Genomic DNA, 16,246 nt, shown 5'->3' on the forward strand with positions numbered 1-16,246 from the left:
ATTAATAACTGTGTAATATATACCTGGCTGCTAAATCCTAAGAACTGTTACAGAATGTGCATTTTTTTTAATTATTTAACTTTTTATTTTGTATTATATATTTTTTTAATTATATCATAACTTAGTACTTTTTTTTTTAATGCACGTCACATATTTAACATATGTAACATTAAGCTGTCTGTGGCTCTTTTTCCCGCTGTAACTACGCACATTTCCCCTCCGTGGGACTAATGAAAGTATTCTGATTCTGATATGATGAAAGTGGAGGTGACACAGTCAGCAGGGATTTGTTGCAACTGTGTCCGAACAGCCCAGGCCACATGGAGGTAGGGTTTTACTTTACTTAACAAGACGGATTCCCCCCCTGACAAGCTTCATTTATAATGCATGTCGTGTAAATTAAAAAAAACTATTTGTTGTGTTTTACAAAATGGTTTGAAAATAAGCAGGAGCAGAAATGTGTCTGGCTGAAAAAAAAGAAAATAGAGAAAAATATGAGAATAAAAAAATTATGATGCAATTGATGCAAGTGATAAAAAATACATTTCTATAAAGCAGTTCAGCAATTTAGCATCTGGGCATTGAAATTAAGACCATCTTTCTTTGGTCTGTGAAACTGGCTCCAGCTTTCAGTTGAATTAATGTCTGCTCTTTAATTGTTGAAGAAATGATCTCTATTCATCTAATATTCATTCCCTGATGGTCCAAATGGCTACAGTTGTTCATTTCACCTTTACTGAACGTCATAGTGATAGTAAGTAATACTAAACCACTGAACCTGTGCACTAGTGTTGAATGGACTGCAACAAATCCCTTATTTCTCTTTGGCTGAACTCGTTTTTAGATTCATGATGTAAAAGACTAACAGGTCAAATGAAATGTATGAATATTTTACCAATAATAACAGCAACATTAGCAGAACATTGGACACTGAAATGAAATAAACTTTTGTTTTAAATTAAATCATACTTTATTATGATAGAAGAAAAATCCATAGTATGTAAAGCCACACAAAGCTCCAGTCCCTCTTTCAGTTCATTAGAGAGGCTAAACAATGTTCATAAGAACTTTCCAGTAGAAAAGATAAAGGTGAAAATGTGACTGAAATGAAGGTTATATGTCTAAAAGATTTAGAGATTTTTAAGTAAAAAACAATGATTATGTAAGAAAAAAATAATAAAACAAGAACACAAATGAACACTGCACAAAGACCTCAGTTAATGGAGTTTGTTTATGTGGAGCGAAGACCCCCCAAAGGGCATATCTTCACAAGTGAGGTGTACGGCTCTTATTCTCAACCATTAACAACGCAGAGTAAACCTCTCGGACTGATAACAAATGAAACAATTAATTAGAGTGTGTGATTTACATAACAAAATATGAAGTGATTGGATTAAATAAAAAAATTAAATTGTGCACAGAATGCCCTAAACTTTAAAGTCTTCTAAGGTGCAGCAGTGAACAAGATATCACTCTCTATATACTATGCACAATGTGAGCTTACACAGTCAAACTATCAGAATATAGTTGTGCTATATGAAAACATATGATGAGCAACAGGTACATCAAATAGTTTGATGTATGGAAGAACTATGAACGATAGATTCATAGTGGTGAGGTCTGAAAGAGTCGGCAGGGAGGCCTTTAGTAGTCAGAGACAGAGCTACATGTGTCCCGTCTATTAACAAAACATTTAAAGCTGAACCTGCTCGATCATTCTCTATCGTCGTTTAAATGCTGTCAACATGGAAGGAGAAAACATGAAACAGACAGAAAAGCTTGGCTTGAACCTGAACTTCAGTAACGGACACGCAGGAGGACACTGAGGACATTTTGGAAATCTTTCACTGAAAAAATAAGCTTTTCCTCCATAATACCTACAAGTGAAGTGTCCAAATATATACATATTTTCATTTCACTGCAATGATTATAATACTTACAACCAAAGATTCCTTTCTTGGAAAAAGTGGGAATTATATATACAATCCCTCTTAAAAAGGTGTCTCACAGTGTACTTTGTCCCTTTTCATACTAGAAAAGTAAATTCTGTCGTCTGAACAAAGAAAATAATGAATTCAATATTATTTTAATATAAGAATTCACGAGTGAAGAGAGCTGCACACGTTTTCCCCCCTGTCTTCACGCAGCAACAGTTTCAGAGTCTGTGTGTTGAGAATGCTTCTTAAACAACCATTAGCATTATTTCTCCGTGACATCAACAATGATGTTAGTGCTCGATGGTTTGTGCTTAGCTAATGGAAGTCAAAAACATGGAGTCTGGAGGCTTCTCAGTGCCAGAAAGAAGCAAACATCGGGAGTTCTGCGTCCCTGGAGGACTGGAGTATTCCTCGGATGTCCTCAGCTAATGTTAGCAGTTTCCTCCTTGAGGACTTAACCTCAGAAAAACATAAAGTCCACCGAGGTTAGATGGAGCTTCTGCGTTTATTGAGTCTTCTGTAAGTGTTGATGCTGTGCAGACCAGTGGAAACTGAGCTGATGCCTGAGTGGCGCTGCAGGCTGCACACACAGCCGTTAGAGTGCAGCGGGTTGGAGAACGCCTCGCCATGCTCCATGTAGGTGTCCGAGGTGGAGAGGTCACGCGGTATGATCATGGGCATGGAGTATTGAAGCTTCTCTCTGCTTTTGTACCAAAGGCAGGAGCACATGGATTGGAAGTGGAGCACTTCAGCGTAAACATTACGAAGACCCCGGCCCGCCGCCCCTCCACCACTTCCTCCAACCCCGCTCCCTCCACAGCCCGAGGGCGTGGAGGAGTCGGAGGCCTGGTCTACAGAGCAGTGTATGTGTCCGCCTGCCTGACCGTTATGAGCGAGGAGAGCCCTCTGCTCGGCATCCCTCTTCTCGTCCTCTGCGTTCATGGTCATGAAGCGCAGCACGGCTAAGTTGAGGAAGGCTCCGATCACAGCCAGGCCCGTCAGGATGTAGATGAAGCTGAAGGCCACGTACTCCGGCTTGGTCTGCAGCGCATGCTCGTTCTGCAGCGCCACGTAGTCCCCGAAGCCTATGGTGGTGAGCGTGATGAAGCAGTAGTAGTAAGCGTGAAAGAAGCTCCATCCTTCAAAGTGCGAGAAGGCCAGCGCCCCCACACACAGCGTGCATGTGCAGGATATGGAGCCGATGGTCACCATGTTGACCATGGACACCTCGGTGTGTCTCATGCCGATGCACTTCTTCAGGCGGTGCAGCAGGAACCTGACGAAGGTGTTGATCCGTTCACCTACGCTCTGGAACATCACCAAGGTGAGAGGGATGCCCAGGACGGCGTAGAGCATGCAGAACACCTTGCCTCCATCTGTGCTGGGGGCTGCATGTCCATATCCTGAGGGGGAGATGGAGAAAGGAGCAGGGTTACTAGGGCAGAACTAATTAAATCTACAGTGCAGAGGACAGGGGTCTGAGAAAAGAAGGCTGCAGGCTGGGACAGATAGTCCAACTCAGAGAAGACACATAGAAATGATTTGTATTCTTTTACTTCTTATACATTCAAAGACTCTTCATCTCACAGCGGAAGAAGGAAATTGAAGATGAGAATGCACAGCCATGCGGCGGGACTGTCCGAGCATTGATGCCGTGTGTGTTTGAGACAGCCTGAATTATTCATTGACGATAGGTCTCTGTGGAGTGACCTCAGCTAATGAATACATTCTCACATAATTAGTCCTCTACATTTTTTTCAGATCAAATAAACTTGACAGAGCCGAATACGTGCAAATATTAGTCCTTATTTGGTTTATGAAATCACTCTTTGTCCTGCAGTCCTTTTGAATCTGAGGATTACAAGAGCCCGGTAGCAGAATACAATAAGTCGGCAGTGTGGGTTTGTGTGTGCTTCATTGACTCTTCTGAACAGTGACACAGCCTCCCCCCAAATAAGAACATCACTTTTCCACAGAGTTAATGAGGCAGCTTAATGGCACAGAACATGTAATGCCAAAGTTTGAACAAGAAGCTTTTTAGTAGTTTATTTCCCATAAAACTGAGAAGAAGCAATGAACCATTTACCACAGAAAATATATATGGAAATGAGGAAGAGGAAAGTTAATACGCAAATACTGGTATTGTTGTTATTGGTTTACTTTTTCGAGTTATTGCGTTTTTCTTCTCCACCCACTCCCCCCTTCTTCTTCTTCTTCTTCTTCTTCCTTTTTATTCATTAATATGTATTTGTATTTACTTTTCTTTATGAACTTTCATGGCTGGGAGGTTCAGAAGGGTTGCTGCTTGAAGTGGACATATAATGCTAATTTCCAGGTTCATATTTTCTGCCTCGTCTGTTTCATGTTTCCATGTATTAATGTTCAAATGGTCTTTATCTTTCTCATACTGCCTGTTCTGAAGCACAGTTTTTTATTTTAATTACCTATCTCAATGATTAATTAACCAGTGTAAAACTCCCGCCTGTTTTCATTTGTACAAACACTATAATTCTTAAACCGAACTATCCTTTTAAGAACTTATAAACTCATTCTAAATATTATTCTATGTGTCACCATGACATATATTTATTTCTATTCAAATGATCTAAATAAAGTATATTCATTTCAATATTGTATTGTCAGGGACTGAAATGGCTGTGTGGAGAATACCAGCGAGTGCTCTCCAGCAGCCAATTTCATATCAGTATGACTCAGACTGACTCAGACTTATTCTGTATTCACTCACACTGCAGAGCTCATGAATTTCAGGATGGATTTGAGCCTCCTTCTGGCACATTTTAGGTTAAGCGCCAACCTTATGTCACGTAACGTCATCCTCTCCCTCCTATTGTATAGCGCAGGAAAGCAGCCTTCCATGCAACATCATTACAGAGTGAGAGATATATTCCCCACATGTGGACCTGCTGCACACAGGAGCCGAGATGATGTCTCTGATAACAATGGGATCATCAAATGGAAAAGGTTGACCAACAGTTTGAATTTAATTACTCTGAGGGTTTATTTAATTGTTTGGGCTCTGGTGTTATTGTTACACTGATCCGTGTGGTTGATCCATCTGTCTGTCTGGTGCCAAATCTGTTTAAAGCTTTCCCAGTTGGGCGAGGGAAAATGAGAGCCATAACAAGTGATATATATATATATCTTTGTGGAGGGATAAACCTGAAGAACTAAAGACTAAAAGAAAGACCTGCTCACTGAGCAAAGAGACAGATCTTCAGAGATGCACTGGCTATTTTTATTCACATCTTACCTCTGCACATGTTTACCAAAGAGACTGATTTTCTGGTGAAAAAACCGCCTTAAAGATGACCAAAACCCTTTTTCTTATATATAATATATATATATATAACATATATATATTTTAAACTGGATTACATCATTTTTTCAATACAATTTATCTCAATTTTAACCATTTATCCATAACTTTAAATAGCTTGAAAGGTTTTCTTTTAGCTATTTTAACTTAATTCATAAGTACTGAAAAAAGAAAAATGGAAGCACAAGCAGAGGACGGCTATAGAGTTACATAATGAAAACCGACTGAAAAATGGAAAACCCAAGATAACATACGCTACTGGTCGTACCACACTGAGTGAGGTCGTAAGGTCAAAAACCCTGAGTGTATTAAACTGAGCATGAGTGAGTTGTATTGCCTATGATTTGAACTTTGATATGCTAAAAGAAAGAGTGTGTTATTTACAGGGACGTCCCTCCCTGCAGGCCGATCATGCAGACTGCGTGGGGCCTCACCTTGCGGAGGGGGCCTCACCTTGCGGAGGGTGCCTCAACTGAGCCGCACCTATGCACTGCATTATGTGTGGCGCGGCACGGTTTCGCCGCTGCGAGGCTCCACTAGCAGTGCCCCCCCCCACCCTGTCGACGCTCGTGAAACAGAGGGCCTCATCATATAACTTTGCATGGGGCCAGGGGCGCCGCCAGGGATTTTGGGCCCCATGAAAAGATAATCACATTGGTTACTTAAATGTTTTTTTCTTAATGTTCTAAAATGGTTTGGGCCCCTGTCAGTCACGGGTCCTTAGAATCGTCCTAACTTTTCACCCCCTAACGGCGCCCCTGCGTGGGGCCTCATGTTGGCCAGGGACGGCCCTGGTTATTTCCTATTTAAAGGGGACTCTCTTTCAGTCTCATTCGAGGAAGTATATTCTGCTGGTAAGTAAATTCACTTAGTGGCCGTTGATCACAGAAAGAGCAGGGCAGTGTGTTCAGGTGAGCACAGTGTGAGCTGCAGGCCTGTCAGAATCTGTCAGCAGAGGATCGGGACACGGGGAGGACCGGAGTGACAGCGGCGCATGTCAAAAGCAGACGCAGGAGCTGGAGGCGACAAGGCCAGCAGACCCACCGTGAGAGAGAGAGAGAGAGAGAGAGAGAGAGAGAGAGAGAGAGAGAGAGAGAGAGAGAGAGAGAGAGAAGCGACCCGCATGACCAGCTCTTCCTCCCCTCCTCCTCCTTTCCCTGCTCCCCCACTAAAGTGACAAAGTTATCATAAGACAGGACGTCTCCACGGCTTGTGCCACCGGGGCCACTGCCTCTGTTTACATGAATTGCAGTCACTGCACAGGAAGAGGAAAAAGTGCTGCCTCACCGCTCTGAAAGGTGAAAAAAACAACGGTCCAAAGAGGTTTGAATGACATCTGAATAACCCCAGACCTTTGCACCAGCTGAAGCTTAAATACAGAACACTTGGCTGCAGCTATTTGCACATATTTCATGCATAGACTGGGAAAGCGGAAAAGAGACATGTGGGAAATGACAGGCCATCAGGTCTTTCTGAAGGAAACAGTGATTCCCGCTAAAAGTAGCTCAGTTTCTCAATTTGTGTAATGATTGTTGCAACATATAAAAGGAAAATCAAAGACTTTGCTGCAACCCGGGGTCGATCGTCTCATAATCTAATTTCTGTAATTATCATGTGAAAGAAAATAGGAAAATTGCATAATGTGGAAATGCGATAAGAGCTTTTAAACGACTTGTTACGCAAAACTAACAAGCAGGGGAGGCTCGGGTTTATAAATGTCAACGGGGCACAGGTGCAGCATACTCTAAAGCTCATTCCCCCCTCGCTGCTGCCTCTCATTACTGAGGCGTAATTTACAGCCAATCATTTACGTTAAGACCTCTGGCAACAAGCTCATTTACATTCTTCAAAACAAATCATTTTTCAGAGAGGAGAATATTCCCTTATGATACCCTTGCCGTTCTGAATTACTGCTTATATAATTTGGAGATTGAATGTAAAGTCGTGAACAAATTAATATTACTCTGCAATTCATTTCACAATTTCGAATCCAATTATTCATCCAAGCAGATGGTCCCACATCTTTATTCAGTGCTATGCCATGTTCAACCTTACTCATATTTTCTAATTTCATGGTTTCTTCCAATTTTAGTCATCTCTACCAATACAAATAACATAATTGATTCTGGCTGCTGTTTCACCTTTTGGTCCTTTGATTGTGAGTTTCCCTCCAAAGATGACAGCTCAGCATGTACAGTTCTGTGGTATCTGTCTCTAAAACACAACACCACCCACTGCATCCAAAGCCTTCATTAGACTGATTAATTAGGCAGGGATATAAACAGGCTTTGAAAAAACATCAAAGAATGGCATAATGTGCCTGTTAGGGCTCCGCTTCTCTGTCAGTCAATTACATTTTCATTGATTACCAGGCACAATTTGTTCTCGCCAACCAGATGAGGAGCACAACCTATTCATCAGCTCCGCAGCTCAGCTAATGGGGGCGGGATGCTCACAGAGGCGGCACATTTATCAGGGGCTAATTTATCAGGAATTTGTAAAAAAGCGGAAGTAACCAATGTGTAAATAATATATGCCCACAACATGCAAACAAAAGACCACAATGGTGTAATTTCACATATATAAAAAGAAAGATATGTGCACACCAGTGGGACAGGGTTAACAAAGTGTGTTATGAAACACGCCATGGTTTACACAAATACATAATGTATATCAAACAGAAGACAAAGTCTCTGGAGAGGAGACTTCAGGATGTGTAACAGAAATGCTGCTGGCGGGCTCTCCGGGGTGACTGATAATGTGCTCAGACGTCTCCGGACCCAGGGCCACACTGTATAAAACACTCATCAGATCAGTGTGTGTGTGTGTGTGTGTGTGTGTGTGTGTGTGTGTGTGTGTGTGTGTGTGTGTGTGTGTGTGTGTGTGTGTGTGGGGCAGGGTTTCACTCCAGACCGAGAGGCTAAGGTGAAAACAGTAGACGGCTGGATCCTGTTGTCTTTGCGTAAATGTGTAATGAAAGGAAGCTTCTCATGTGGTTAATTACTTTCGGAAGAATTCCAAATGAGGTTTAGTCGTTTATAAAAGCCTCGAAATAAATAGTTAAACTAAATCAATTAGTGTATGTGCATCGTTCTCATATAGATTATCTTTTAACAATTGTTCAAGTGTAAATTGTACTTTTATTCTTCTGCTTTTGATAACAATGTATTACATTTTCAGACTGAAACTGCATCCTCCAACACCGCAGAAGGAGAAACTGTGCGTTCCAAATAATATCAGATATTGAGATTAAATCGTTTGCTATGTTGTTGATTATTGTGAGTGCAGGGTGTTAAATGAAGGTGACTCAGACATTTTGATTAATTGTAAAAGCTTCTGTCATTTGGATTATGGCATGGTTATATACTGTGAGGAAACAGTTTAAAGAGGTTTAATGGAGCAAATCAGGGGGGAGTTTGTGGGAGAGAAACTCCCTGTGGAGGGAACTTTGGGATTTTAGCTTTAGAAGACCATTTACATGCACAAAAACCACATTATAGGAAAGGTAAAACCCCTAAAAAGCATAAAAGGGCCCCTTTAGAAAAAAACAACCAGAATGTGAAAAAGACACACAAAGAATCTCCTTTAGAAGCAGTTCTGATGATTTACAGCTCGACTAACAGCTGACTGTCAGCACGTGTATCTCTGCACTGGTCTGTTAACAAACTCTTTCTGCAAAGCTGACATGTGCTCCAAGGTGTTACACAGAATCCCAATATTTATCCGTATATGGCCGGCCTAATTCTTCACCATACAGGTGTCCCGAGCAGCCAGCTTCGTGTGACGTCACTCTTTTACGCCATCCAGAAAATACTGCGCAGATGGAGGAATATTCTGTACAACCATACAGATAAACAGCGACTGTGTCAACCGTTTGGTACACACTGTATTTGAGCAGCAGCCCACTCTGCTTCCCAGCGTGCCTCCTTCTTTCATCTCCAGATGTGTCTGGCCAAAGATAAAGTGTAGCTCTGGTCCACTTGTAAGCATTTCCGCAGACATCACCCAAAGATGATATATCACAAAATGACATTGAGCCGCCATATCCCACACATTATGTCCCATTTCTAACTTAAACTCACATCCGTACTCTGTCACAGACACCTCAAACTCCAGATGACCCCTGAGTGTTTATTCAGTCCCTCAAACACAAGCCCTGCTCCTCCCGCCCTCACTCCATTACTTCGTCCGGCTTTTGACCCGGAGGGCTTTGCTGACAGCTGCTGTGTAATGTCCCTGTGTGTGAAAGCCAAGAATTCTAGGAATACATTTTATTGGAAGAAAAAACAATATCAATATTTAAAGTCAACGAGTGCAATCATGAATCTAAGAAGCATGGTTGCCTCATTCATTTCTAATGAGTAATGGATTAGAGGGAAAGCATATTTTGCTGTTTCAATCATTTCAGTGCAGTATTACTCATTAGGGCAGCAGAGGTGCAAAGCTGGATGCCAATATAATTTAGTGCCATCAGTTAATGAGGCTAAAAACTATGTCAGTGCCCCTATAATTCAAAAGCTTCATACAGTATACCCCTATAACATCGGGGTTTTAAAGTGTTTGAAGGGATGGCGTGTCTATTTCCACTTGTGTATTGTCATTTCAAATGAAGCCTGTCTTCTCAGGTAGTTGAACCACTTGGTATTGGTGGAAAGTAACATTTACTCAAGTACTGTACTTAAGTACTATTTTGTCATACTTGTACTTTATTTGAGTATTTTCCATTTATTCGACTTTTTACTCCACTATCTTTATTTAACCATAGGTACCAGCATACTGTAAAACGTAATTTAATGTACTTTAACATTATATTTAGCTGACAATACTACATTTCTACTACTACTTTCTAATTGAGGACTTTCACTTGTAATAAGATTATTTCTACTTATACTTATCTAAGTACTTTTTCCAACTTTGTTAGTTGGTTTTTAAGGTAAGGAAAAGATTGAGGTTGTAGATCTGGGAGAACGAATCCTTTGACTAACACCTGACGTTTGAAAGTAAAAATATGCACGTATTTGCAATTAAAACAATTAGTTTGTTGCATTTTTTTGTTTTTTTTTCAGCACTAAACAATATCCTGCTGCTCATGCCCTTGCTACTGATATATCATCGTCATATCAGCAAACGTCCCCGTCATCCATCATGTTGGTTTCTATATTAAAAAAAATGTGTTTGGTTTTTTGATTGTAATTGATAGAACAGCCACACAGTTAGGAGAGAGTGGATGACATGATGAACATGAGTGCCCATCAGATTTTTATCTTGGTTTGGATTTTATCCTGGGTCACTTCGGAAACGAATAAGCCTCAGTATATGGGTCACCCAGTGCAGGTGAGCTATCCAGGTGCCCATACTAAGATGTTTTTTTAGCTAAAAGCAAACCCAAGCAACCTCTCTCATGGAAAAACACATGTGTTTTACATATAGTTGCTCTTGTATATAACAATATTTATAAAAAGTTATAAATCACAGGAATTGGAACATATTTTGTCCTTCATTCTGGAGGAGTTGTTCGAAAGATGGTAACACATAGTTTTAATGTCAAAATACATTTCCACAGTTAAAATTGAGATGGTATAATAAAGAGTTTATGTAATGATGGGTTTGAGGCCTAGCCAAATTCAGCAGGTATAAGGTCTTCTGCTAAGTGCAGCATTGGGGCTTAAATCTCTGTTTCGTCCTGTATATAATGTGACAGTGTCCTTCATGACACCAAACCCTGTTGCTTTAAAGTTGGGCCTATCCCAAAACCAAGATACTTTAATCACTGGTCCATCCTTTAAATGCCAAGACACTTTTTGGCTCTTCATGTACTGTATGTTGGCTTTTCAACCTGGATCAGAATATTTTTGAACTATGCTCTTTTTATTATTTAGTAATTGTAATGATGTCTGCTGTTTTGACTTTACTCTGTTGTTGCAGCAAGAATAATCTCTCCAATCAAACTTTCATTATAAGCCCCGGCAGGGAGCAGAAGACAGAGAGAGAGAAAGTGGTATACGGGATATATTCATCACAAGCAATCATGCTGTAACGCCAGAGGAGACAGCACATTGGCAAAGTGTCTGTCTGGGTTCACTTTAACTCGGTTACCCCTCTGTGGGCTCCAAATCCGGCCTGGGAGCGTGTGCTCTCGTCCAGCACACAGCTGAGGCCCAAACAATAAAGGCATCACCAACCTGAATCTATCCCTGAATGTACCTGTGTTGTTGTGAATTCCTTTCATCATCTCACGCAATACAGCATTCACAAGTTTTCTGTGCTTCCATCAAAAGAAGAAATCTGTGTCTGTGTGTGTTCGACCGTCCTAGTTTTATGTTTGGCTTTCACTGTGAAAAAAAAAATCCCTATCAGGGTCTATTTCCAAAAGGAGTCCTAAGGTTCCTTTTTAGGGGATATGAGAAGAAACCTTGGCAGGCCGTGGTTTTCCATGAGGTCAGTAAGCAAGGCATTCCAGGCAGAGTGTGAGATCTAAGGGAGGGTTTAGCTAATTAAATAAATCACGTGATTTATGTACCTGATATACAGTTGATATGGACTTGTTTTAAAACTCACAACACAGCTGGACTAAAATGGGGTTCAGATACACAGATACTGTACACAACGGAGAGGGAGGGCTGGAGAAGAGGGTAGGAGAGGACAGGAAATATAGTGGGAGGAAAGGGTAAGAAATAAAGATGAAGGGAAACAGATTTTGAATACATAACTCATGATCTCACCTGTAGTAAATTAAAAAAAGATCTAACGAGGGAATTACGTGTAAAGCTTTAAAACTTAATTCAGATGGTAGGAAGTCTTTAATTTGTAGTCATTGCTAATGTAGGATTTCTTTCCAGGCTCGAAGGAGGTCAACTCAAATAACAGAGGTATCCGTTTCAAGTGCTCCATTTGGGTTATCCGCTTTAAAAGTGTGTCTGTGTTGGCAGGAAGAGAGAAAGAGTGAAGAGAAAGTGAGAACATGGTGTGTAATATGATCGTGGAATTTGAAATAGTTTCTTTAGGGAATAGATGCTGAAACCCTGTGGTAACCAGCTGCCAAGGGTGCTAAACACTTTCCTTTTGCTGCCAAGAATGATAACAAATGAAGGGGAAAAAAAGATACTCAGAATCATGATGTAATTGCTCAGCCAACGTGCTCCATTTTCTGACCTCTTTCTCCGTCAACAGCTATGACAAGTAATTCCCAAACAGGGGTACGTGGAAAGATTGTGGAGATGCTCAAATATAAAAAAAAATAGCTGCATTATTTGGTTAACTAAAAGTAATCGTGGCTTTTGGTGGCTAACATTTGGTGGCTAAAAAAGATGGACGAGCTGGAAGTAGTTTGTCAAAAGTATTGTATAAACAGTTGTTATATTTGTTAGCTAAAATGTATTGTAGCTATGGTCAAAATTATGTAAATGATTTCATAAGCCTTTAAAAATAACCATTGCAAACACGATTGAAGGCAAACAGTGTGGTAAACAGACAAAAACATACACAGATTATGCCTTTAGTTTAAGCTACTTTGTTTTTGATTGGTTGCCGTGGGTCTCTCAGTTAGTGACACCTGTGGTAATTGGTCACATTTCAGAAAGACGGCGGGAGAAAGTGAAGAGACGTTACCTTGGAAATGAAGACAGGAAAACATCAAGGAGAGAGAGAAGTTAGATTTACAGTTCAGTGTGTCCCCTCAAAATAGTTGTACAATTGCCAAAAGACAATTGAGGAAATTTAAGTTTTGTGTTATTTAGATGTATTTCACTGTCTATTTGTCTTTGAGTAATTAATTGATCTGCCGAATTAAGTAGAGGTAATTTTGTTAAATTAATTATAAAGGTAATTTCCCTCCCTTTTAGAGGGGGATATTTGTGTTACTTGTTATTGGATAATGTATTTCCATTTCATAGAGTAAAGGCTAATTGTACATTGTTACAAAACAGTCAGTAAACTACCAACAAGCCATTTAGGACAGAGAGGGAACACCTGGTGAATACACATACATTACAGAGAGATGCTGTATGAGAAACCAATGTGAGTTTGGAAAATTGCACAATATAAATCTATTCTAGTAGACCTCAACAATGGAATTATGATCAGTAGAAATGGCCATGACATGGGACCTTTAAGTGATGTAACAAATACGTTTTTAAAGCTGAACCAAGGTGTTTTACTAAGTTACCATTTGTTTATGTTTCATTGTTGATTGTTGACACGTTAACCACAACTTTAAAACTGGCTATCATCCGGAAAAAAACGTTCTCTTGATTCTTTATCAAGAAAGCGTTTAAGTTAACTTATTGGAAAATCATTTTCAGGAGAAAGGGTTGACAAATGAGCGATCAATAGTTTGATATCCACTTTTAATAATAGATAGTGGTAAATATAATTTTAAAAAACAATGCAAAGAAAATAAATGACAGTTATATTAACTTAAGTGTTAATGAAGGAGTTATGTGACAGGGCCGAGGGCACATCATGGACGGCGGCTGGGAAGAACTCGCCCAGACTACAGTTTGCATAATTAGTCACAGATGTCACAGCAGATGATGGGGCTGAGGATGACGAAGATAATTTTTGGTGGAATATAAAAAGAGCAGTGACACACTTACATCTAGGCTAGGAATAGGGCCAAGTGTGAATCAGCAGACAATTGCTAAAAATGCACACACTATTAACTGCCTTTGATCCATCTGCACCTGAAATAAGTGTTTAGTCTCTGACGCATGTGACGGTGCAGAGACAGCTGATACTGATGAGCGTAAACAATATTTCATGGTTGTTAGTCCTGACACACTGGAGGGGGTCCCTGCGGTCCAGCAAATTAAACATTGCATGAGAAAATAATGCAGCTTGATGTCATTTAAAAACAAAACATATGTGACAAGCCAGTTAAAGTTTGACATGATTATTTTGCGCCTGCCTTGTGATTCTGGTCATTTGGCAACAGCCGGATAATGTTTTATTCAGTTGGATGCTCGTTTTAAAAATAGCTTCTGCTTGTCTTGCTGACTTATTTTACCCTCAGACACATTTATTTTCATCCCTGTTTTTGACTTCCCGCCCTCCTCTCAGTATATATTTCACCGCCCCGCCAGTGTCTAACTCAAAGAGGTGCATTTTCTCTCTATTTGCAGCCTCTGCAACACAGTCACCTGCCTCTGTCACCTGATTCTTCTGATATACTCCAACACGCTCTGGCCTCAGTTCAGCTCGTTCAGCTGCTCTCAGGGAACAGATGCTGTCCTAAACTGACATGTGCTGACAAAAAGAGGTGAAACGCACAACACAAACATAGATCAATTTACACAGCAAAAGGAAAACAATATGGAAAAACTCTGGATGTAATGAGAAGAGCACACATAGGGACGATGATAAACATCAGTGCCGGGTTACACAACAAAAATTAATTGAAAAATGCAAAGTTCATCCTGTACTGAACATATTGCAGAGTACTATCCTTTGTATCTTTATGTTGTTGTGGTTGTGTTTTTTTTCTTCTACTTTTAACAAATCAGACTTTCACCAATGTTTGGGACTATACATCTTTTAGGACTAGAGTGTAATTTCTTAGTATGGAAACAAGTAATCAAACAACAGCAATACAAAATAAAAGGTTCTTGGTTTGCTCACCAGACATTTTTATTATATAATATTATTTATTAGATACATAGCAGGGATCCTTTTAAGTTTTCTATGTGATGTGTTAACTTCACATACAAAAAACAAAAAAAACTTGGTATAAATGTGGTTATATTTCTAAAAACAACAACTTGACTTTAAAGGAATTTTAATTTTGGGAAATTTGTTTGGAGTTAGATGACATCATCAATACCACTTTTGTGTCATGTTTACGGTATTTGAATTATGTTTTAGCTTAGTAATGAGTGAGTCCAATTTTTTTAATAATAATTTTAAGTCACAGAGAAGAATGCTCATATTGAAGTCTAACTGACGACGTGAAACACACACCCTAGCATGCATACAAGAAATACAAGACATATAAGACATCGTGTTTGAACACTCACAATGAGTGTGTGCGATCCTTTGACAATAGCTTTCTACTGGAGACATAAGTCCCCATCAAGGTCCTTGCTGAGCCGTGTGCCTGGTCTCATCGCCACATTGTAAAGCTATCATATGTCATGTCATGTGATGCATGAGTCTAATACTGGCACCTGGCTTAGCGAACAAATGCAATTAAATCAAGTAATGGATCTTATTAAGGCGTTATATGAACCCTGACTGTAATGTCTGCTGCTCCCGATCGTCCTCTGTGCTGAACAAAATATATGTGTGTTGTGTGTCATTGTGTTCATTTTTGTTGTGCTAAAAAAAAGAAATAGAAATAACAAACAACTGAATCTATTTGACATAAAAATGCCGATTGACATCATTTTACTGGTAACACTTTACGGTAAGGGTACATGAATCATCATGAATTCATGCATGACTTAATGCATTCATGTAGTACTCATGAACTATCAGTAATGTACAGGTATTAATAGTATCTCAAGCATGACTTAATGCAGGAACAAGAACTTAATTAATGCATCAACTAAGCTATCTCAATCATCATGACTTCTGAGTTATTAATGATGTTCTTGTCTTCTTCAGATCTTCAATCTGGATAGCTGAAGTAACCTTGAAGCCTGCCTGCTGTTTATATTGCCTTTGAGCCAAAAACCGATACATTCCATGCAAACCTGTCTTTGCACGTGATGACTAACTCCTAATTAAACTAATTATAGTCATAACTTCATCCAAACTTTGACTGAATGAAAATCCAGTATTAACTTTGAGGTAAAACTTTCACCTTGGTGAGGTAACCTGCCTCGGGCTGCCCATATGGCGGGAGCAGACAGACAGGCAGACAGACATGGTAGCATCCGCTCCACCGCCCCTCAATCTGCAGATTCACCTCACCAGACCTGGGTCACACAGTATCTGCAAATGCACCCGTTATATTTGTTTTAACCTACTTGAAGAA

The 16,246-nt window shown here is 39.9% G+C and overlaps 1 protein-coding gene across 1 annotated transcript in view; it reads right to left on the bottom strand.

Annotated features, from left to right (window-relative positions):
- Positions 1-1,011: 1,011 nt before the first annotated feature.
- Positions 1,012-16,246, bottom strand: part of kcnk3a (potassium channel, subfamily K, member 3a) — a 30,371-nt gene continuing 15,136 nt past the window's right edge. Inside the window, exon 2 of the mRNA XM_010773121.1 lies at positions 1,012-3,340. Within this exon, the coding sequence (XP_010771423.1) occupies positions 2,424-3,340 (917 nt within the window). The 3' untranslated portion in view covers positions 1,012-2,423. The remainder of the gene's footprint in view (positions 3,341-16,246) is intronic.

This window comes from Notothenia coriiceps, unplaced genomic scaffold (assembly GCF_000735185.1).
Source record: "Notothenia coriiceps isolate Sejong01 unplaced genomic scaffold, NC01 NC01_scaffold00000339, whole genome shotgun sequence".
Classification (NCBI taxonomy): Eukaryota; Metazoa; Chordata; class Actinopteri; order Perciformes; family Nototheniidae; genus Notothenia; species Notothenia coriiceps.